A 24,724-nucleotide genomic window follows, 5' to 3' on the forward strand; every position below is an offset into this window, starting at 1 on the left:
TTCAAGTTGAATATCATTAGGCTTGAGTTCAGCTCATATGCTAACGAGCCGACTCGAGCTCGATTTTAGCTGAACTTTTCTCCAGCTGAACTCAAACAACTCACAAGCTGGCTCGACTCATTTATACTTCTATTGGAGCCATTGTTCACCTTCAACACCATTAATGCAGTGTCAAGGACAATGCATCAATGGAGTTTGTTTCGTTCCTGTAAATATCATTCAACCAATTGAATTCATCATTTGTAATTTTAATCAAAATTTACAATAACTATAATCCAATGAAGTACAATGCCAATTTCTCTTCAGGCCAAAACTTCTTTTCTCATATTGTACCATACTAAACAACAGGCCAAAATACTACTAGTATGCTGTTTGTCCAAAATGCAGATAACCTTCTGCCATAACACAAATAGTAGTAGTAGTAATAATAATAATAATAAATAAAAATATATATATAGATGGAGTCATATTAACAAGTGAGCATCTCTTCTCTGTGACTTGGCGACATCGACAAGGATAACCACGCCAATGAAGTCTACTGTTAGCTTCTACCTGATCTTCTGCAAAGGTCATTGTGGAACCCCCGTCTCTGATTAAAGGACGGGAATAGGCACATTACAAAGTTAACCCATCCGAAATCAACAGAAGTGATTATAATAACATCATGAGTCAGGGATTGAGGTTTGCAATCCTCTGAGACAAGTCACTGACAGACTCGTCATTGACCTCATCAATTGTCTCCTGCAAGGAAAATTAGAATGTAAATACAAGAGGCAAACAAACCACCAGGGGTTAGCGAATGTTTAGTGGTACGTAATAAAGCACAAGCAAATAAACCAATTGAATTTTTATTTCCATTACATCATATCTAAAAAGACACTATCAAAAGTCCAAAGTTTTAGACATAAGTGAAGTGAAAATCAGCAGTTGTATAAATGAAAAGAGAACAGAGTTATTAAATTGCGAGTAAACATTGCCTAAAATTAGTATAATTAAATACATAAAGAATTACTATCAACAAATAAAAGATTATTAGTAATAGCAGTAACTGTGGAAGGTTTTAGTGGTTACAAGCATGTTCTCTAACCTGTCTCTCAGAAAAAACCAGTTTCACAACACATCACTAGCAAACTATTATTCTTTTTCTTTGTTATCCATTCGAAGTATCAATATGCATCTAGAAACATTACACTGTATGGCACCCAGATTATAAATACTATTTTCAGCCAAAAGATACATAATTCTATGTCAATTTGCAATTATGGTCCGAACCACATAAATAGCCAATTTTAACATGATCTTTAGTTGAGCTGCAATTATAGCAAAACTGCAGCAGAGGGTTGCCTCATTTGTTAACTTCAGTTCAAGCTATAAATTTCAAATTCATAAAAAGTACAGGACATTCTAGGTGACTGGCCCTATTTCTTTTGTCTTAGTCAACTGATCAAAATACCATAATACATCTTAAAATCACAAAGAAACAAACATCTGAAAATAATCTCTCAGTATCATAATAAATTCTACGGTAACATGCTAAAACAATATCCTTCCTGCTACAAAATCAACGAGGGATATAGAAATCCATGAAATGCCATCTCATTTCCATAACCACTTTTGCTCCAAACAACAGTCACTAGCAGTCATATGCGCTTCTAGAAACAGTTACATAATTATTTATTATTATTTTGTGCACTTAATCACTAGAGAAATGGAAGAAGCCATATTGCCCCCTTACTTTTGATAGAAAATAAAAAATAAAACCATTTGAATTTTTTAAAATTTTCAATTTTCCCACAACAACAAATAAAATTTGACCCCCATTTTTTTACTTTTTATGAAAAATGAAAAGAGAAAATTAAGAAACGAGAAGTAAAGAAACACTCTTTTTTTTTGTATATGAGAATCGAAATATTAAATAGATAAGATAAATAAAAATAATACAGTTTTAGTAAACCTTATATGATTAATTAAATCATTTATCTTATTTTCTATTTTAATTTTCCTTTTTTGTAAATTAACTATTTCTGGCCTTAATTAGATTTGTTGGCAAAGTTATTTAAATAAAATATTAATTATTATCATGGTGCCATTACACCATAATTTGAAGACATGTATAAATATTTGAATTTCTAGATATTTTTAATGTCGAAATTCTGATTAATCAAAATACCTTAATTTGAACCTCACCACAATCTTTCAATTAAATTTTTTTTTAACCTGTTTCATTTTTAGAAAAGATAAGTTTTAGAATTCACTGAATAAAAAATTCATTCACAGGATTTTATATGAAAAATAAAGAAAAATTTCAAAAGAAAAATCCGTATGAATTGAATTATGATGCTTTAAATTATAGAGATTATAATTATGTGTGAATTCACGTGCGTGTATGTTCATGTGAACAACTTTTGCTCCTCTTGGTTGAAAATCCTACCTTCATCCCTGAACAAAGAGATGCCATATCTAATCTATTTAGTATCTCATTTTGCATGGGATTTGGCAGAAAAAACTATTTTCTGAGCAACTACAAGATCATCATTTTTCTTTTTTTTTTCTTTTTTTTTTTTTTTTTTTTTGAGTAGACTAAAACAAAATTTGACTTGGCCTGAAAACAGCAGCTATCACATGAGAGAATTGCAAACAAACAAATGATAATGTCACATAATATGATGTCAGTTACCTCCGATTCCGTTATTGGTTTCACACCTATACACTTAGAAGCACTGATGCTAGCACTCTTTAATAGGCTTCGTTGGTTCGGTTTGTAAGGGCTATTCTGTGTTACTGTTGTGTTTTCTGAACCATTAGCTTGCTCTGACCCTGTGGAAGCCTGTATAGTTACTGCACCAGTTTGCCTCTCAAAATCATTGTTTTGCTCAACAATCTCCTCCTTGGGAACAGGAACACGTTGCCTGAAAAAAAATTTTGGTTATGAACATTCATGTATACAACACACCAACAAACAGATTAAATGGGACTAGTTTTACATGCTGTATCGTTAATCATGACAACCAGTCATAAGGCCATGATGATTTTGGCACAAACATTGATTTGTTAGCGGAAATGTTAACTGAACCGGCTTGCTTAATGATACAGCTTCTTATCTTATTGGAAAGGAAAAAACTCAAGATTTTTGCCCAATGCATACCTAGGTAGAGAAGCATGCTGCCTTAGGAGAGGAGTGCTTCTCTCGCCTTTACCATAATGCTCCTCAAGATGTGCAAATTGCCGCTTGAACCGATCAACACCACTGAAGTTGACATTAAAGAGTAGTATCACAATATCAAGTCATTGGAATTACAATAATACATCTAAGATTCCAAAATTAAATTTATTTCTTATATCCTTTTTTTTGTTGTTGTTGCTAAATAGCTTAAATTGTTTCCTATACACTTAAGAGCGCACTTGCCAATTTTCACAAACGTTTTATTCCACTTATATTGTTCCAAGAGTCAGTGGCAGATGCAGGGTTTTGATTTAGGGGAAGCAAATATCTTTATGCTTTTTGCAAAACTGAAGCGAATTATAATTATTCATATGGGTTCATCGGTTACCAATGTCCAGTGGAATTAAAGAGTAGTATCACAATATCAAGTCATTGGAATTACAATAATACATCTAAGATTCCAAAATTAAATTTATTTCTTATATCCTTTTTTTTGTTGTTGTTGCTAAATAGCTTAAATTGTTTCCTATACACTTAAGAGCGCACTTGCCAATTTTCACAAATGTTTTATTCCACTTATATTGTTCCAAGAGTCAGTGGCAGATGCAGGGTTTTGATTTAGGGGAAGCAAATATCTTTATGCTTTTTGCAAAACTGAAGCGAATTATAATTATTCATATGGGTTCATCGGTTACCAATGTCCAGTGGATTAGTACACTAAAAATACACTTCATGTTCTCCACAACTTAACCTTTTTGGAACGAAATTCTTCACTAAGTTTTCCTTTAAATTTTCCAAAAAGAAATCACAGGAATTACAATTATTGAAGTTTTAAATAGTTACATTCAATTTACTGGACAGTTATTTTTCAATATTTTGTAGAGAGGTGAAAATAGTTTATACACAGGTGAAAATAGTTCACATAGGGAGACAGTAGCCTCCCCCTGTGCGTGACCATTGGTTAAAGTGTAACAATTTTTAAATATTCCTGTTTCCAACTGAATAACAAAAAACAATAATTCATTTGTCCATTCTCAAGAAGAAAAAGACACTAAAAGTGTCACATACCAACATCAAGAATTCTTGCATTTCAGCAGCAGCATTAGAAAGGTTCTGCGTTCAACCATGAAAACAATATTTGTGGCATCAATTTGCAAAACCATGACTTGTTTCATGATTTATTGCTTAATTGTAACCACATATCTATCATGAAGTTTAGAATTCAGATACAAGGTGGGGGTAGGGACTGAGGCCTATGCGTATTGGAACAAGATATTATTGCCTGTAAAACATTAAGATTAACTGGTAACGAATTTTTATAGATGCATTTTCAGAGTTTTTCTCACTTAGGAATATCTTTTTGTAGATTCTCATCAAATATCCCCTATTTATCTGCTGCATGTTTATTTACCAATACACGATCAATCTTACTTTTTCAGGAAAAAGGAAAAACCTTAGTCCATAATCAACTTAATCAATTTCGTGCATGTCAATGAATGGCACCATTTAACACAGATTAGCAAACTCTAAGCCCAAAACTGTGACAGAAAAATTAACTAGAAGGAGCTTATACAATTACTGATTGCTCTGAACATATCATAATCCCACCCAAGTTACAACTTCAAGTAAAATTTGAAATATATAGTAACTTTTCATGCAAACACAACAGTGTTTAGAGATTAGCATACACAATGGAAGTAAGGCTATAGACTGGCGACGTACCTTGGGTACATAAAGCTTGTCTGCTCTCCACCTCGAAGGTATTCTTGTAGCATCTGAGGATGATATTCTAATATCTTCTCACAAAAACCCAAAAGGTTATTAGTCATATAGGCGTGTCAAAGCCAAAAAACAGCATAGAAGCACATATCAAGTGCAACAGGCATACCTCTCTGTAGATCAGTTCTCTTACATCATCTTTTGCCAATTTCCTCCTCTCAAACTCAAACTCCAGCTTTGAAATAGGTTGAGTGGATGGCTCGCGTTCGACATTTGACAAACCTTGAAAATAAGTATCAGCTAATGCCTGCAATCATTTGCAATAGGGACGTTTATGAATCATAATCTTACATTTAAAAGCATAATGTTATTAAATCTTACTTACCTCTTCAGCTGTTGGACGATCTTTGGGATCAAATGCAAGCAGGCGCTCCAGTAGGCTCAGAGCCAGTGGATCTGCATTAGGGAACTTCTGTGTGAATGGAACTGGTGGTTTTTTCCTCATGCTACTAAGATACCTCCTTGCCTTTTCATTCCGAATCTGTCAATGGCATGAGGAGGAAACAAGAAAGCCAAAAAAACAAAAGTGAAATGCACATTCAAAATCATATAGAGGACAATTTACTTCAAAACACACAGGAAAAAGAAAACTTGAGGACACATTCAGTTCTGGAAAGACAAAAGAAAAAAATCAGAGAAGCATAAAATTGACAGGTTTCTATTCTGAAGCAATCATTTTCCAAATAGAAAAAATTGAAAATTACCTGACTTTCCAAATCTATATTGATGAAAAAAGACAATTAAACAAGTGTTCTTGTAGTTTCCCTTCAAAACTTTACATTCTTCATGTTTATGATTTACAAGTGCATATTCTTTTTTATGATACAATCATCAACACCACTACAACAACAATGCCACCAAACTACAGTACTAGTACCACCACTATTGGCATCATCATCACCACCAGCAATGCCCCTACTGCCATTAGAAAACCACCACACCACCATCACCACCACCAGGTAAATAGACATGCCACAATCTTTGCTGCCATGGCTCCTTCATTACCACCATAAATTTTTTTTGTCCATGCCGATTCACAGCAGGCCTAGGCCATACAATGAGAGATAGCCTTCAACTTCCTGAACCCTCACCCACCCATTTAAATCCACACTACTGGGCAGGAGTGAATTAACACAATTAGAACCAATAAACTTACATCAGTAAGTGTTACATTGTGACATTTGACCACCATTTTGGTAATCCCATGCTAAACAGGACCTATAATTGGTACTAAAAAGTTCCAGTTTCCTAACTGGAAACCAAAACTAAAAATGAGAAACAGAACACTGTTTTCTGAAACTAAATGGGCCACAGAAACAATCAGAAAGCATTTGTTTAAATTACACAATAAGCTTTAGGATTGATGATAGAGTACAAACGGCAGGAATGGGAATACTGACTCTTGCAATAGATTCTGGTGGAGGAGTTCCAAGCAAATCAGTCATCAGATCTAATTGATGCACCACATTCTTCCCAGGAAACAAAGGTTTTCCTGTAAGCATTTCAGCAAATATGCATCCTATGCTCCATATATCGATTGCAGGAGTGTACTGCAAGAGATGAATGAATTTCAAATTACATATATTTATAAAACTCCTAGAAGTCGAAGAAAATAAGTCCACAAAGAAAACTGTTCATAGAAAAAGAATTAAAGAATTTACTTTTAACAGCCTAACATTTATCAATGTGTCAAATTCCAGAAAGTGAGGGCATGAAGTGATCAAGAATGAAGGACACGTGTAATGTGACACCTAAAGAAGAATATGCATCTTAAAAACAAGATATTTGGGTAACATATCTAGATGACACCAGGTTCTAATAGTGCTGCAATGCCATGTCAATTTGCTAAACATCCAGACTAGACATCATCTTCCTGATTCAATAAATGTACCAATTAATTGAACAAAAGACACAAAAATACAGTAAAGATAGAACTTGTCAACTCCAAATATTTAATTATTGGAAAAGTTCATGTAGGAGATATAAAGATACTAGTTTAAGAAAATATCAATCTTAGAAAATATGGAAGAATTTTAAACTGTTCAAATCTAGTGATTATTGTGTCTCCCTCTATCTCTGTCTCTCTCACATACATCTTTGCATATAAGGTTCCTTGATCAATGCCAATGCCACAAGGAAAAATGAATTGGGAAAATGATTGAAAGGGGAGATAAAAATCAATGCAAAGCGATCCCATTTTAACCCAATAATCAGAAGAAACGACATGGCATCTTTTATATCTTTAAGCCATCTCAATACAGGAAGTAAAACAGAAAACAGCAAAGCAAATCTATAATATCAAACATAAAAGGCAGCTTACTTTGGAGAAAAAAGAGCCACAAAGCTCAGGAGCACGATACCACCTAGTTGCTACATAGTCCTTCATAAAATTGAAAATCAAAAGAAGTTTAGTTAGCATCTAGTGCTTTAAATGTTTACTTCCCGTAAATTGCAGTGAGATTCAACCAACAGAAACAATTATAAATAAACAAAAGAAAACGAGAGAAATGAAAATAACAGTTAATGATTTTCATGAGAGAACAACATACAGTCCAAAAAATAGCTGATGGGGCATCATTAAAAGATACTCGAGCAAGCCCAAAATCACAAATCTTCAATTTGCAATCGGCGTTAGCAAGAATGTTTTTTGGCTTTAAATCTCGATGAAATACATTAGCTGCAACCAATCCAGAACACTGAATCAACCATGCGTAAAGCAATAAAAGCAAAAGGACAACAAAAAAGCACCAACCTGTATGTATATATTTCAGACCACGAAGAAGCTGGTACAAGAAAAATTGATAATGCTCAGGAGTAAGATCATCATTTGCCTTGATTACTTGGTGAAGGTCAGATTCCATCAGCTCAAAAACAACATAGATATCTCTGAATTCTCTACGTGAAGGAGGAAGCATGATATGCTTTATTTCAACAATGTCAGGATGCCTAAGCAACCGAAGTAGCTTAATTTCTCTTAAAATACGAGTGGCATCAGAAACATGCTCAAAAACATCATTAATCTTCTTGATTGCAACCCTTTCTCCAGTGTGAGCATCAATTGCTGAGCCAACAACACCATAGCTTCCTTTCCCAATCACTTCTTGTACTTGGTACCGATTTGCCTCTCCATATTCAGTGAAGAAGTCTGCTTCAGCTGAACCCTAAACAGAGAAAAGCAATTTCTGGTACTGTTAACTTCAACTGAATACTTTACAAGTAGAAACACAGAATGAAGGGGGTCAAGCACTTGTAAAGAATATGACATCGATTGTATCATCCAAGAACATCATTGGTTAGTAAACAGCCAATCATGAATGATCATTGAATGAAAGGCAAAGATAGAACCCATTCTTTAAGGCTCTGTTATTGCCAAGAAAAACTAGCCTGAGCAAATGCCCTCGAGAAAATTGAAACTTATTAATGTGCAGACAAATGAGATATTCATCGTCTAATTAATGGGTCCAGAATCACAAGTATCAATCAAATTTCTATAATTCATCAAAAGGGAAAGGAAAGAAACCATTTTAATTGCCATCCACATTAGACAACATGAACACACCAATAAAATATATTATGCATCAAATATCTAACGTCAAGATAATTATCACTAACAAAAAAGTACAGCCCACAGTTAATTGCATGATCTTATATATTTTTGGTGGAATATAATGTATTAATCTCTTCAAATGATTGAAAAATTAAAAATTCTTCCTCGAAGAGCATAATCACACCGTTTACTAAGCTTTAGGAATGAACTGCCTACAGACCTAATCTTTTTGAAATGTCATTCCTTGAAACACAATAATAAATAATGAAGTTACATCTTTTACCATCAACTCAACCGATTAATTAAATAAAACATTAGCAAACATTTTTTCCTTCACAAGTCAATATTATGGTTCAGTCCTTCAAATTTCAAAAATTTAGGTGCACTTTGGACAAAAATTTACTTAATCAAAAAGAATAAATATAAATTCATCAGTTCCATCCTGTCCTTACATTTGCCAGAATTCATCATTTTAGATTTAATTCTATTTTGACATATTTGCTAAGCACCCAAACAGAACCATTGAAAATATGAATGGGTCTCATTATATCCAATGTTGAATTATAAACAAGACGAATACTACAAATCAAAACAAAAACAAACAAATAAACATATTAAAAAAAACTCAAATTACCCATGATCTAAGTCTTAATTTTTTTTTTCTTTGAACTGGAGATGTGGGCTAATTACCTTCTTATGTTGATCCATGCCAGCTGCAGAACCAAAAGCGAAAAGGGTATTGCGCTTGGGAACTCTAATACCCTTTAATCCAGAGAAATCAAAATCCTCTATAAACATAAACTGATTTTCCTCCTGCTGATTTTCTCCCCCTTCCTTTCCTCGCCTTTCACGCTCACCGGTATCCGATGATTGTGGTTGGCCACTGATACTATTGTTGTTTTTAAAATTACTATTATTATTATTGGTATTAGTACTAGCATTATTATTATAATTAGCATTATCGTTTCCATTTATTACATAGTTATTAGGAGGAATTGAAGAAGAAGAAGAAGTTGAAGAAGAGGAGACAGTGTTGTGGCGGCGTTGAAACCAGCGACGAACACCGTCCACAAGAGCTCCGCCACCCATAAAGTCTCTGCCTTTATGATTCACAGCCACTCGAATTAAAGCATTGCCCACCCTATTTTCTCTCTGGATTTGCCAACAAATCGATCTATGATTATCTTCCGGGCTTTCTTTGTTAATTTACTGATTCTTGCATGTTTGTCTCTCTCTCAATATATTTATTATATTTATAGATTTGTTTTCATTGACATGGTCACGTTACTTTATTAGATATAGGAGAAATTATTGATCCTTGGTCTTATAGGCCCAATGCTGTACAGTGTACATATCCAATAAAAGAAAGGTAAAATTATAAATTTACCCATGTAATTTGTTATAAATTACTATTCTTTTTCTATTTAAAAATATACCCTACAATATTCCTATATTTTAGTTCTATTACAAATATTTATCCTTCCATCTATTTTATTTTATAGGTCAAACAAAAAATAGATAGTTTTTCTTTTGGTTTTTTAACCATCCCTTAGTCTCAACTCTACTAATCTAAATTCATGCGGAATAAATCCGTAAAAGTGGGAGAAAATGCTTCAAGACTCGAATTCCAAATCTCCAATTAAAGGAAAATAGATTCTTGTCACAATCACGAAAAGGTAAATACGCCATCAAGTAACAATTACATCATCATCAAATATAATGGTCCAATTCAAGTGGATTTTACAAAGAACACGAGTGTAGCTTTAACTTTTTCCGCGTTTATGCAAAATCCATAAGCAAAACCCATTGATTTCGTAAATACATCATCATCGAACGATACAAAATTGCAAGAAAGAAATATCTCACTGAATGCATTTTCCAACTGTCGTTTCGTGACTGTGAGTCTAAAAACGACAGCCAATCCTTTCATGACCTGGAGCAGCTCAAGCCAATCATTGCGTGTTTTTAACATTTAGACTCTGTTTGTTTTTGTAAAATAATTTATAGGAAAATATTTTCAATAATTTTTTATTATTTGGCACATCAAAAAAAAATAAGTTAATAGAAATTATTTTGCTAGTAAAAGAAAAATTAAGTCATTTTTAAAGAAAATAATTTCCTATTTTCAATAGCTTAAAATATTTTTCGCAATTAACAAACTTATTATAACATTATAAATTCATATTTTTTAATTTATTAATCATCGGTAGTCACTACCATCAGTCATCACTCACTATTGGCCATCACCATCAGCATCGATCACCGACAACTTTTATAATTTACTATTTTTTATTCTTTTTATATTTAATAAGAAAATTTTTAAAAATATAAAATTTCTATTATTATTATTATGATCTTATAAATTAAAATTTTTCATATTTTTAATTAATTTTTAATATTATAATTAAACAACAAAAAAATAAGTTATGTAGAAAATATTTTATTTGTAAACGGTAAGTTTCCAAGACTGTGTTAACTGTATGGATCTTGGTTTCACCTAGTCCGTCTCGATTGATGGACAACGACCACTTCTCAATTTTAATTTATTTTCCCGTGATGTTGATTTGATGGCTGTAAGTCCAATTTTAATACGTCTATAGATCTCACCAAGACATATGCTGGCAGGCGTTGCTGTTTCGAGGCTGAAGGTATTATGGTCGGTCCAATTGCTGCGGCTGATGAGATAGCTATACCAAGGCAAGGAATTAGAAAGTTTACTATGGACATTAAAGAAAATGGAGCGAGAGAGAAACTAGTATAATTCAGCGAAACACAGAGATACAGTAGTGTATTTTTTAAAATAGAAAAATAGAGTAATAATTTACGATAACCTATATAGATAAAATTATAACTTTACTAAAATAAATGTTGCATTTATTAAAATAAATAAATTGTATTCGCAATACCTCGAGTAGATTATTTTTTATTGTTGTCTTACTAATGAATGATACTCTCGATAATACCGATAAAGAAAATGAAAAAAATACGGAGAATCATTTTTTTCATATCAGATTGACTTTATAAATATAAAATGTAAAATCATGAGTTTAAAAAATACAATAAATAAAGAAAAAATGAAATTTTAATTATTATTCTTCTACTTTTCTCCTAAATCGGAGAGAATAATATATGGGCTCTATATAATTTCTCCTTATATAATTTATTTCCTTTTTTTATTTTATTCATTTTTCTTTTTAATTTTCATTCTTTCTATGTTTTTCACCAATCCAAATATAGCATACTCTCACTGTTGATTTTTCACCAATCCAAAATCATTTACATTTATCTCACAGGTTGGCAAAATAAATGTTATGAGTATTGAAGTTAACAATTATTTTGAACTTAATAATAATACAAAATAACCATGAACAAAATTAACATAAAATCTTAAACGGGTACCATGAATAATAATGCATAAAATTTTAAACTATCCAAATTTAAACTTATTTAAAATACATTTTTTACTAATAATGGATGAGTACCTATTACCGAACTCATTCAATATAGCAGTTAACGGGTAGTGGGTATCCAAAGATCTATACTTATACCCTACCCATATTTGTTATGGGTAATAATTTTACTACTCATATCCGTTACGGCTAATAATTTCATTATTCATATTTATTTCAAACTCATTTACTACTACTCATATTCTCTTTAAATAGATCGGAGCCGAGCGAGTATCCTAAAATACTCGTACCGCTTCCATCCTTACTCCTCAATGTGTAAAATAATGTATTAATTATTAGATTAGTTTCAAATTAACTCGTTTGTTGAGAATTTGATATTTTGACAAAAAATAATATTAATACTGTTGCAAATTTTTTCAAAAAATTAATTTGATTATTTTCTAAAATTTTTATGGGTTGATTTCAATTAAATTATGATTTAATCAAATAAAAAATTGAAAAAAAGATTTGAAATAGTCGAAGAACTAAAGAATACAGTTTGCCATTATTGTGGCCAGACCGTTAGGCTCTGTGAGTCGCAAGTGGTGGGATATGCATCAGGCCTATCATGATGTGCGCCGCCTCCTTGCGCGAGCTCCGGCAGCTGGCACAAGTTTTGGCTAATGGTGATTACGGATTTTTCAATTTTCAATATATATATATATATATATATATAAACGTGCGATTTATATATAAACGTGCGATTTCCAATGAGACGATTGCCTTTCAATAAATGGAAGAGAAATTTATAGTCTTCTGACGACATTGCGACTGTTCTAGGAATACGAGATGGCCGCTGAGGTCGTTGGCCATTGCAGTCGTTTCACTATTGATAGCGATAAAGTTTTAACTAAGAAAAAACGATTTTGGAGAAGATGATGTATTTTACTTTTTGGTCCCGCATTGTTTTTCAATTTTTAAATTAGACTCCAAAACTTTTTAATTTATTCAATTAGATCCTAAAATTAATTTTGATTAGATATATAAAATTATTGTATTTTATCAAAGTCAATCAAAATCTTAAAAAAAAAAAAGTCTCATAAATTACATAAAATTCAATGTAGAATTCCAGTGAAATATGTGAAAATCTTAGGAAATTCTTCAATTATGTCAAACTTAACAATTCTTTTAAAATCGAACACAATTTTTATTCAGTATAACCCCATAAAATTAGTAGTATTATTTATGAGAACTGTAACGTCCCATTTTCTATTGAATCGAGTTGATGCTTAGAGTCGAGTCGGGCTGATCTAAAACCCGGTTCGAGCCATTAGAGTCTAGAGTGGGCTAGAATGAAATAAGGAGAAGAAGTGGACTTACTTGAAGGAAACAAAAAGATCAAAGTATAAGGATTAGGACTTACTTGCACAAAAAGATAAAGTTGAGGTATTGAGTTGTACCATTTTGACACTTGAGGTACCATTTGGTAATTTTCACATAAAAATCAATGTAATTCTAGAGACTACCCGTGAGTTCCATTTCATTTTCATTTCTTCATCCTTATCTTCATCTTCTTCCTCTACTTTCCTCTTCCACTTTCCTTTCTCCATCACTTTTAATGGTAGTGAAGATTTTAATGGGATTCAAGCATTAATTCAACTTCTATTATATCCAAGTAAGTAAACCTTCTTGAATTTCATACTTAAATCATTTGGTGATATTTTTAGATGATTCATAAAAATTCTTATGTGTAGGAGAGGTGATCTCAAGGTAGAAGGAAGCTAAGAAGAAGATTCCAAGCTTGTTGAGTGAAGGTGTGCTATCTCCTTTAGTTTAATTCATTTCCTTGCATGATAATTTGTGTGATGTGTTGAAATGAGGAGATATGTTGCTTAATATTGAGTAAGAAGACTGAAAATGGTGAAAAAGCATGAGATGAAATGAATAAATGAAGTAGATATTGAGTTCATGCTGAAACAAGTTTTGCTGGAAAAGTTACCAGTAAATTCACCTTGATTTTTACCCTATTTAACCATGGAATTAGGAAGTGTCATAGAAGAGTTATTTGTTCCTCTATGTGTTAGCTTTACATGGGTTTTTGAATCACCCAAATCGGAGTTGTATATTGAGAGATATGACCAAAAGAGTACAGACTGCGCAGACTGGAAAACACGTCGCGCGCTCGAGAATTTCATTTGCACGCTCGCGAATTGTGTCTGGAAACTCTCTGACTCTCATTTGCACTTCTCGCGCTCGCGACTTTGCATGACGCGCTCGCGAATTGTGTTCTGATGCTCTTTTGGACTTCATTTTCAATGCAATTGTATTCCTTTGCTCAACTTGTATGCCTCTAATCATTTTAAAACAAAAACACAACATTAGAACATGCATCAAAACAACATGCAAGCATGCAAATGATGTGAAATGAGGTAAACACAACTTGTAATTGTATTCTATGCAATTGTGAAATGATGTGAAATGGTGTGTGAAGTTATGAATTCTATGCAATTGTATTCCTTTTCTCAACTTGTATGTCTTCAATCATTTTAAAGCAAAAAGACAACATGAACACATGTATAAACACAAAATGCAAGCATGCAAATGGTGTGAAACTAACATGACACAAGTTGCCCACTTGGCGAGGCTATCAGCATACAGGTAAGCAGTAAATTTTATGAAATGATGAAGCAATTAATTTTATGACACAAGCAAGTGAAAATAACATGACACAAGCATGCAAATTATGACACAGTTACTATGCATTTGTTTTATCTATTGACATACCAACATTATGCTCCATTGAGGTTAGGTAGAAACCATGTAGATAAGGCTATGTCGCGACATAGAATAGCAGATCTGCGCCCCATACAGTTTGGTACTCCGGCTACAGGCCGTTGAGTGGATATGATTATATAGGCCATAGCAGCCAAGCATACAGTTTCATCCAGTTTCATACAGTTTTTCTTATCACTTCGGTTTCACTATAACCTTATGGAGCCATACAGATATCTTGACATAACATTGCATGAAGCATACAGTATACTAAACAGCAAGAAAGATCATCAAGGTAAAATGAAAATATCATGATATGTGTGCTTACATTCCACATGTGAGTACATGTTTATTTCTACATATGTATGTGCTTATATGTTTCTTTATTCATTGTGATATTCACTGAGTTTAATTAAAGTTGCAGAATTCATACAGCATAAAGAACATCAGGTAAGATCATGAAAGTATAATGCTATATATGCTTACAAGTTTATTTATTGAATCTTTAACAGTCATGAGATGTTATTAATCATAACTTGAAAGTGCATAAGTCATACAGCATAATGAATAGCAAGTAAGACAATGAACATATACTGTTATGTATTCTTACATGTTTATTGATTTCATTCATACAACACAATGAACAGCAGGTACGATCATGATAATATCATAATGTGTGATTAAAGGAGTTATGAGATAATTAGAACTAAATTATTTATGGTGTGAATTAGAAGTTTATTCTTTGCTATAAAGATGCATTGATGTTGAAATTTACTGAATCTATGATTTTCAATGCTATTATGCAAATTTGTATTTTAAGTTAGTTGCCATCACACTTTGTTAAGTATGTGAATTATGAGCACCACTGAGTTTTATACTCAGCGCGTCGATTTTTATCACGCGTAGGTTGAAGATCGTGGTTGCTGCTTGAAGACTTGAAGAGTACTATCAAAGCAGAAGTGATTAATTTGGGAGTAGTAGATTGAGAGTTATATAATTAAGAATTATGGCATGTATTAAGATTTATGGCATGTATAATTATTACATTTGTTAGAGCTATGTGATTGTAAATATAAGTGAAGCATGTAATTATTTTGGTATAAGTAGTTGGAGATAAGAATAATACTTATGAAATGATTGAAGATGAAATATTTTACTATAGTTGGTATGATTAGGTCCTGAAGACTTGATATAGATCATGAATGCACTTAATTGCTGACTATTACATGCTATTGAGGATTGATACAGTTATGACTATATATATATAAAGTGTTATTGTGTTATGATGATTAGTTGGAGATATTGAAAGTTTGGAGTTTAATTGGGAATATTTTGTATTCATAGTTAGCATACAGGATGATATCAGCATGACAGGACATGAGTTCAACCAGATTGTAGCGTCTCGGCTCGGTTCATTCGGGTTAACGGGTGGACCGGGAAGGGATGTTACTATTTTTGGTATCAGAGCCTAGGTTTAGGCGGTTCTCGGACCATATGTGTATCTATGTAGGGAGTTATCTGTTTTGCAGTGAGAGTATGAGTAATTTAAGTTAAAGACATGCCATATTGGTTTGATTGGAAACAACCAGCCATTGGAAAATGGTGTCGTGGTAAGTGGAGTATATATTGAGGTTACTATTGATGATTAATGATTAGATCCTTTTGGACCATCATGCATGGAGGATATGCTTAGAGAATAATGGATAGGGAATTCGATGTAGTGGTTATTGGAGATGAAATATTATTGAGGTGTTAAGGATTTGTGTACTTTCGTGAGTTGATATGAGTTCTACATGTTATAAGTATTATGAGATGTATTCTGACACTGATTTTTATCCATGATTGTGATAGCATGAATGACTTGTAAAAATGTTTGTTCATGTTGACTCCAGAAAAAGCCTAGTTTATGTTGCTTATGACCAAATGATTTTGCTATGAAAATTCTTCTTCTCTGAACACTTTGAAAAATAAATTTTCAAGTGTGGAGTTCTAAAGTTTTGATAAATGAAGGATTGTTTTATAAATGACAATGAAGTCACTTGTATAAATTCATGAGCTATGAAGTATATTGGTTTATGACTTAAACAAGAAAATAACATATATGTATATACAGATGTAAGATGTAGTGTAACCTTGTATGGTTGTGTACGCAAAGCTATGTTAAGTCATGCATGATTAAGATTATAAAGGTTAAGTTGGAGTTAAATGATGTGAAAGTGAAATGCATGCATAAAATGCATGAATGAGTGTACATGTGCCTATGGAAGGAAGGAGTATGTTGAGGATGAGTTGTTAGTATTATCTAATAAGAAAACAAACTGATTTGGATTTAAGGACATTAGAATCTATGTAAGAAGAGTATTGAAGTTTACATGATTTTGGTTAATGGAATCTATTATGACTATTGAGATAAGCATTTTGCTGATAGAATACATATAGACATATATTCATTGGTGTATTTACATATATGATCTTAATGATGAATGATTTGATGTGATTTGCTCTAAGAATGGGTGATGAGTATTTTGCATAAGCACTAATGTTGGTGGAATGAAACATTATTTAAAGCCATTCATGAGAGGTGATTTCTATTTATGAGAACTACTTACTATTTGGTGGAGTCAAGTATATTGTGGTGTTCATAAGCTATTTTGCAACTGTATGAATATCAGGAATAATATAAAGTACTATGGTTATAAGAAAAGTATGGTGATTCTTAGGAAGAAGTAAATTACTTAAATCTTGATGAGCCTAGTAGTGGATCTTGTATGAATTGTGGCATCTTATAGTTTAATATGGTATAAGTATGAATTAAATTCAACGAGATTTAATCTTTTGAGGTTTACAGTACTTGGTGCATTCTCGATGTTATGTAAGTTAGAAATAAAGAGTGATTCGAAAAAAAAAAAAAAAAAGTAAACGACTCCTAAACACCAAATGAAGATACTTATGTTATATAAATATTGGACCATGATGATTAAGTGAAATGATGAATGACATTGGACATGGAGAGATAGTGTCTAACTATTGAATTGATGTTATACCAAGAAATTAGGTAAGTAAGAATGGATCTAGTCATGTTATTGAATTAAGATTTAGAAAAGCATCAATTACAGAGGTGAAGAAGTATGCATTAGGATGATTTAAATGAGATGATAATCATTCAGAGTTTTGTGACAAATTAGGAATCATGGGTATTAAGATTGGATGAAAGAGAAGTAATGATGCATCAGAGTATATACAAGATCAGACTTACTATACTTTGAGAGTTCATGAATATGTACAAATTGTGGTTCGTGTTGATCTCACTATGTTTATATAAGAATAAATTCGAAGTCAAAATGATCAAGATTTTATAAGTGATCATACTTCAGACAGAAAAGATTGGTTAATCATCAATAGAGTATTTATAAGTCATGGATGATTTATAGATTTATGTGAGCTATCTATGATTAAAAAAAAAAAAGTGGAATTGCTATCACTTAGTGAATTCTATTTGGATGGAACTACCAAATCATTATGGATAAATGGTCAAGTTGAGATAATCTATATGGCACATTGCATGATTTGCATAACCTTGTGATTGTGTATAATTACTTTCATGTATTGACATTTGGAACTTTGGTTTCATTTTGTTTTCTTCTGGAGTGGAACTTGCAAGTATGCATGTATGACTATATGTATATATGCATGACAGTGGATGAGAAGAAGTACCATGACGGTACCATGACGACATGAAGTTATTCATACAGTTATGAACATAAACTATATGATCTCAGTATATGTGTCTATAATCTCATCATGCTTTATGAGAATTTACTTTATGCAAATCTTTGAATAGGCTATTGCAATGAAATGCCTTGATATGTATATGAGATGATGATATGATCTGTATATGATATGATATGTATCTGATACGCTGATATGTTTGGTATGAGCGGTATATAGGTCTTTGGATTGAGTGCTGATATGGACTGGATATATTAGCTAGTATGGATGTTCATTTGGGAGAATCATGTGGAGAACATAAGGCTAGTAAGTGCTCGCCGATTATCGAAGAATCAAATTGAGTTGGAAGCTATTATGAGAGTTATCAGTGTTTAATGTAAGTGAATTTCGAGGACGAAATTTGTTAAGAGGGGTAGAACTGTAACGTCCCATTTTCTATTGAATCGAGTTGATGCTTAGAGTCGAGTCGGGCTGATCTAAAACCCGGTTCGAGCCATTAGAGTCTAGAGTGGGCTAGAATGAAATAATGAGAAGAAGTGGACTTACTTGAAGGAAACAAAAAGATCAAAGTATAAGGATTAGGACTTACTTGCACAAAAAGATAAAGTTGAGGTATTGAGTTGTACCATTTTGACACTTGAGGTACCATTTGGTAATTTTCACATAAAAATCAATGTAATTCTAGAGACTACCCGTGAGTTCCATTTCATTTTCATTTCTTCATCCTTATCTCCATCTTCTTCCTCTACTTTCCTCTTCCACTTTCCTTTCTCCATCACTTTTAATGGTAGTGAAGATTTTAATGGGATTCAAGCATTAATTCAACTTCTATTATATCCAAGTAAGTAAACCTTCTTGAATTTCATACTTGAATCATTTGGTGATATTTTTAGATGATTCATAAGAATTCTTATGTGTAGGAGAGGTGATCTCAAGGTAGAAGGAAGCTAAGAAGAAGATTCCAAGCTTGTTGAGTGAAGGTGTGCTATCTCCTTTAGTTTAATTCATTTCCTTGCATGATAATTTGTGTGATGTGTTGAAATGAGGAGATATGTTGCTTAATATTGAGTAAGAAGACTGAAAATGGTGAAAAAGCATGAGATGAAATGAATAAATGAAGTAGATATTGAGTTCATGCTGAAACAAGTTTTGCTGGAAAAGTTACCAGTAAATTCACCTTGATTTTTACCCTATTTAACGATGGAATTAGGAAGTGTCATAGAAGAGTTATTTGTTCCTCTATGTGTTAGCTTTACATGGGTTTTTGAATCACCCAAATCGGAGTTGTATATTGAGAGATATGACCAAAAGAGTACAGACTGCGCAGGCTGGAAAACACGTCACGCGCTCGCGAATTTCATTTGCGCGCTCGCGAATTGTGTGTGGAAACTCTCTGACTCTCATTTGCACTTCTCGCGCTCGCGACTTTGCATGACGCGCTCGCGAATTGTGTTCTGATGCTCTTTTGGACTTCATTTTCAATGCAATTGTATTCCTTTGCTCAACTTGTATGCCTCCAATCATTTTAAAACAAAAACACAACATTAGAACATGCATCAAAACAACATGCAAGCATGCAAATGATGTGAAATGAGGTAAACACAACTTGTAATTGTATTCTATGCAATTGTGAAATGATGTGAAATGGTGTGTGAAGTTATGAATTCTATGCAATTGTATTCATTTTCTCAACTTGTATGTCTTCAATCATTTTAAAGCAAAAAGACAACATGAACACATGTATAAACACAAAATGCAAGCATGCAAATGGTGTGAAACTGTCACGACCCATTTCCGTGGGCCGGACCGGCACTAGGACCTGGGTGGGCTTAAGGCCCCCAAAGCCCGTAGTAAGCCTAACTTATTTAAATCTTACATTCTATTCATAATTATGGATTCAGGCCCAATAATTTATTTCACAAATATATATCCAAAGTACAACCCACATAATAAATGTCTATACTCTATTTGATCATTTACAACCCAGTTGGAATACAATTGCGGAACTCTACCTGTACATTTACTTCATTATTTTCTCATTAACAGTCTTCTATAATTAATGTTTCAACTCCATAGGACTTTCTTCTATTACCTGAAAAAAAAATAAGTAGGCAGGGGTGAGCGCCAAACTCAATGAGTAGGGTTAGATAACCCTCTCACCCCACACAATCACACAGATGCTAAAATATTTTTATCTGATCACCGATTTAGTATATGATCATGCAGTTTATCACACAAATGGCAATACAACAGCAATCACAATTATTATCACCTTCATATAATCACATCACGTGGAAATTAGTCAGTGGAGTCACCGAAACCCCTGATGAGCCGTCCTCCCACATGGCCCATCCTCTCACGTGTGCACCAGGGAGCCGATCCCCCATTCTGGCCGACCGGTCTAATCCTCACTTGACCAGCCCTCTCATTGTTTTTCCATTCTCTCTCTTCTTTTTTTTTTTTTTTTTTTATACCAACAGGAGGCAACTCGGTCGTCTCCATCAAATCTAGATCATCAGGCGCTCACAACAGGAGGCCACCCTGCGGGCTGCGATCAAATCTAGATTATCCGGTGCGCCCAATAAAGAAGCCAACCTGTGGTTAACGGTAACGGTAGGTGCACACGGGGGCGCCGATCTCCCATTTACCCGGCTAACGGTAATTAGGATCCATATAACGGTAACGGTAATCATAATCGGGATCCATATAACGGTAACGGTCTCACAAACCCATGGTGACCCACTTCATCCCAATTCCACACAAACAAAGCACAGCATAGTCACAACACAAATAATCAAACAATTTTTAATATCAACAAATAGTGCATCACAGTATGATAATTCAACAAAATAATGCATGATAACATTTAGCCGTGAATGCATGAATGCAAGCGGATGATACTAGTTATCTAACACTACTCACAGTTCTTTATTGTCCTTTAAAAGGACTGCCTTTTTAGCCACATGCTTCCAGCTTTTGTCCTCGCATTTTTGAATTTTTATAATCCTCTAAAATAAACAAGAAAATTCTAAGTAAGAATTCTAATTCGGAAAATTATATTTCACATTCGTTTATTAGTTTTGGTTACCAGTCATTTACCAGTCATTTAATTCACTTATTATATATATATATATATAGTTTTCTAATTTATATATTTATTCTAATTTATCAACTTTAAATAAAAGGTTAAGTAATATTTTATAATAATACTAATAAGAATACTAATATTAATAATAATAATAGTATTAATAAGAATAATATGATTGATAATATAATATTACTAACAATAATAATTTAATTCGTACTATCTATTAGAGTTCTAAAAATAATCTAATTCCTACCGAAATTTCGGCAGCATCTCCCCTAAAAGTTGGACTATCCTCCTGTTAAAATATCAACAATTTATCAAATATTCAATCCATACGGCCCATCCGTCGGGCAATTAATCAAACAACATTTTCCCATCCTCCTTCAATCTCAACATCACCACACAATCCAAATTATACATTACAATAACATTATATTTAAACTACCTTAATTAAATCAATACTAAAATTATAAAACTGTTAACTACTTACAATTATCAAATTAAATTAACCAAATTACTTAACTACAAATAATAAAATTAATTTAATTAACTAGCATTACTAACATTAACTTAACTAAACTAATTGACTACAAGTAATAAAATTAATTTCATTAACTAATATTTCTAAATTAATTAACTTCAAATAATAAAATTAATTTAATTAACTAATATTACTAACATTAACTAAATCGACTAAAATTATTAAAATTAATCTAACTAAACTAAATCAATTAACTAAATAAATTAACTAAATAAATTCAAGAACCCTAACTTAACTAAATAAATTACCTACAAACAATTAATTTCATTCACTAAAACTAAATTATACCTAATATATTGTTGCCGGAATTCGATTAACCGGAAATGGGGCTGGTGGCCGGAGGTCGACTGGCGGTGTGGAGAGAGGCGGCGAGGGCTGGGCGGCGCGCAGTGGATCTGCTGTTTCTCGCCAGTCACACAGAGATAGACGCAGGGAAGAAGGAAGGAGAAGAAAAGAAAAGAAAAGAAAAGAAAAGAAAGAAAGAAAGAAGAAAAGGAAGAAAGGAGGAGGAGGTGGTGGTGCGGTGGTGGGCTGGAGGTGGCGCAGAAATGGTGGGTGAGAAATGAAGGTGCAGCGATGGATATAAGAAAAAAAAGAATTTTCTAGATGGTTTGGGTCGAACCAGTTCGGTTCGATTCGATTCGGCCCAAATCATCGATTTTTAACTGGTTTTCAGCTTTTTCAATCGGTTTTCGATCCGGTTTCTCACAGTATTCGCACTAAAATATTAATATTAATTTCCAGGCTGTTGATTCATTAAATTTAATTGGAAAATCTTTGAAAATAAAAATTCGGGTTGTTTCAGAAACTAACATGACACAAGTTGCCCGCTTGGCGAGGCTTTCAGCATACAGGTAAGCAGTAAATTTTATGAAATGATGAAGCAGTTAATTTTATGACACAAGCAAGTGAAAATAACATGACACAAGCATGCAAATTATGACACAGTTACTATGCATTTGTTTTATCTATTGACATACCAACATTATGCTCCATTGAGGTTAGGTAGAAACCATGTAGATAAGACTATGTCGCGACATAGAATAGCAGATCTGCGCCCCATACAGTTTGGTACTCCGGCTACAGGCCGTTGAGTGGATATGATTATATAGGCCATAGCAGCCAAGCATACAGTTTCATCCAGTTTCATACAGTTTTTCTTATCACTTCGGTTTCACTATAACCTTATGGAGCCATACAGATATCTTGACATAACATTGCATGAAGCATACAGTATACTAAACAGCAAGAAAGATCATCAAGGTAAAATGAAAGTATCATGATATGTGTGCTTACATTCCACATGTGAGTACATGTTTATTTCTACATATGTATGTGCTTATATGTTTCTTTATTCATTGTGATATTCACTGAGTTTAATTAAAGTTGCAGAATTCATACAGCATAAAGAACATCAGGTAAGATCATGAAAGTATAATGCTATATATGCTTACAAGTTTATTTATTGAATCTTTAACAGTCATGAGATGTTATTAATCATAACTTGAAAGTGCATAAGTCATACAGCATAATGAATAGCAAGTAAGACAATGAACATATACTGTTATGTATTCTTACATGTTTATTGATTTCATTCATACAACACAATGAACAGCAGGTACGATCATGATAGTATCATAATGTGTGATTAAAGGAGTTATGAGATAATTAGAACTAAATTATTTATGGTGTGAATTAGAAGTTTATTCTTTGCTATAAAGATGCATTGATGTTGAAATTTACTGAATCTATGATTTTCAATGCTATTATGCAAATTTGTATTTTAAGTTAGTTGCCATCACACTTTGTTAAGTATGTGAATTATGAGTACCACTGAGTTTTATACTCAGCGCGTCGATTTTTATCACGCGTAGGTTGAAGATCGTGGTTGCTACTTGAAGACTTGAAGAGTACTATCAAAGCAGAAGTGATTAATTTGGGAGTAGTAGATTGAGAGTTATATAATTAAGAATTATGGCATGTATTAAGATTTATGGCATGTATAATTATTACATTTGTTAGAGCTATGTGATTGTAAATATAAGTGAAGCATGTAATTATTTTGGTATAAGTAGTTGGAGATAAGAATAATACTTATGAAATGATTGAAGATGAAATATTTTACTATAGTTGGTATGATTAGGTCCTGAAGACTTGATATAGATCATGAATGCACTTAATTGCTGGCTATTACATGCTATTGAGGATTGATACAGTTATGACTATATATATATAAAGTGTTATTGTGTTATGATGATTAGTTGGAGATATTGAAAGTTTGGAGTTTAATTGGGAATATTTTGTATTCATAGTTAGCATACAGGATGATATCAGCATGACAGGACATGAGTTCAACCAGATTGTAGCGTCTCGGCTCGGTTCATTCGGGTTAACGGGTGGACCGGGAAGGGATGTTACAAGAACACCAATATTTTTTATTAAAATATTAAATAATTGAATGTGGATCTGCCTATAAAAGTATCCAATAATTATTTTTTGCATGGTTAACTATTTATCCTTTATTTGGAAATGAGGACTTTTTGAAGGAAAGAAAAATATGTGAAAAAATATCAAAGAAAATGATTTTTCTTTATTATAAAGGGGAGGGAAATGTGCGTTATTTTCTTCTTTGGCCTATAAAGTTAGGGTATCTCCAAATTGAAAAAAAAAAAAATAAAGGTGAATGAATTGAAAATTGCATTGTTTAATTTGAAAT

General features: G+C 32.7%; 1 protein-coding gene and 2 long non-coding RNA genes across 4 annotated transcripts; 1 reads left to right on the forward strand and 2 right to left on the reverse strand.

Moving 5' to 3' along the window:
- Positions 1-239: 239 nt before the first annotated feature.
- On the reverse strand, positions 240-9,774 carry LOC105631057 (mitogen-activated protein kinase 9). 2 transcript variants are annotated; one of them, XM_012213049.4, is made up of 11 exons: positions 9,180-9,765; positions 7,695-8,103; positions 7,492-7,619; positions 7,263-7,322; positions 6,343-6,492; positions 5,268-5,423; positions 5,052-5,189; positions 4,886-4,959; positions 3,146-3,247; positions 2,678-2,909; positions 240-741 (listed from the first exon to the last, which is right to left on the reverse strand). In XM_012213049.4, exons 1-11 carry the CDS (start codon positions 9,576-9,578, stop codon positions 670-672), a joined length of 1,920 nt encoding a protein of 639 aa, XP_012068439.1. In that variant the 5' UTR covers positions 9,579-9,765; the 3' UTR covers positions 240-669. The 2 variants fall into 2 exon arrangements, with proteins under 2 accessions (XP_012068439.1, XP_020533797.1); XM_020678138.3 differs by lacking the exons at positions 240-741; positions 2,678-2,909; positions 3,146-3,247 and adding an exon at positions 3,249-4,276 and having other exon boundaries at positions 9,180-9,774.
- A 9,343-nt stretch (positions 9,775-19,117) lies between these two features.
- On the forward strand, positions 19,118-24,058 carry LOC149494142 (uncharacterized). Its single transcript, XR_016321972.1, has 3 exons — positions 19,118-19,220; positions 19,300-19,359; positions 23,883-24,058. It is a non-coding gene; the product is annotated as an uncharacterized LOC149494142 (long non-coding RNA).
- Positions 20,257-22,554, reverse strand: LOC149494143 (uncharacterized). Its single transcript, XR_016322041.1, has 3 exons — positions 22,297-22,554; positions 21,302-21,387; positions 20,257-20,471 (listed from the first exon to the last, which is right to left on the reverse strand). It is a non-coding gene; the product is annotated as an uncharacterized LOC149494143 (long non-coding RNA).
- Positions 24,059-24,724: the final 666 nt, after the last annotated feature.

The sequence above is a fragment of the Jatropha curcas genome, chromosome 8 (genome assembly GCF_041381405.1).
Source record: "Jatropha curcas cultivar XTBG-Jc1 chromosome 8, XTBG_Jcur_1.0, whole genome shotgun sequence".
Lineage (NCBI taxonomy): Eukaryota > Viridiplantae > Streptophyta > Magnoliopsida > Malpighiales > Euphorbiaceae > Jatropha > Jatropha curcas.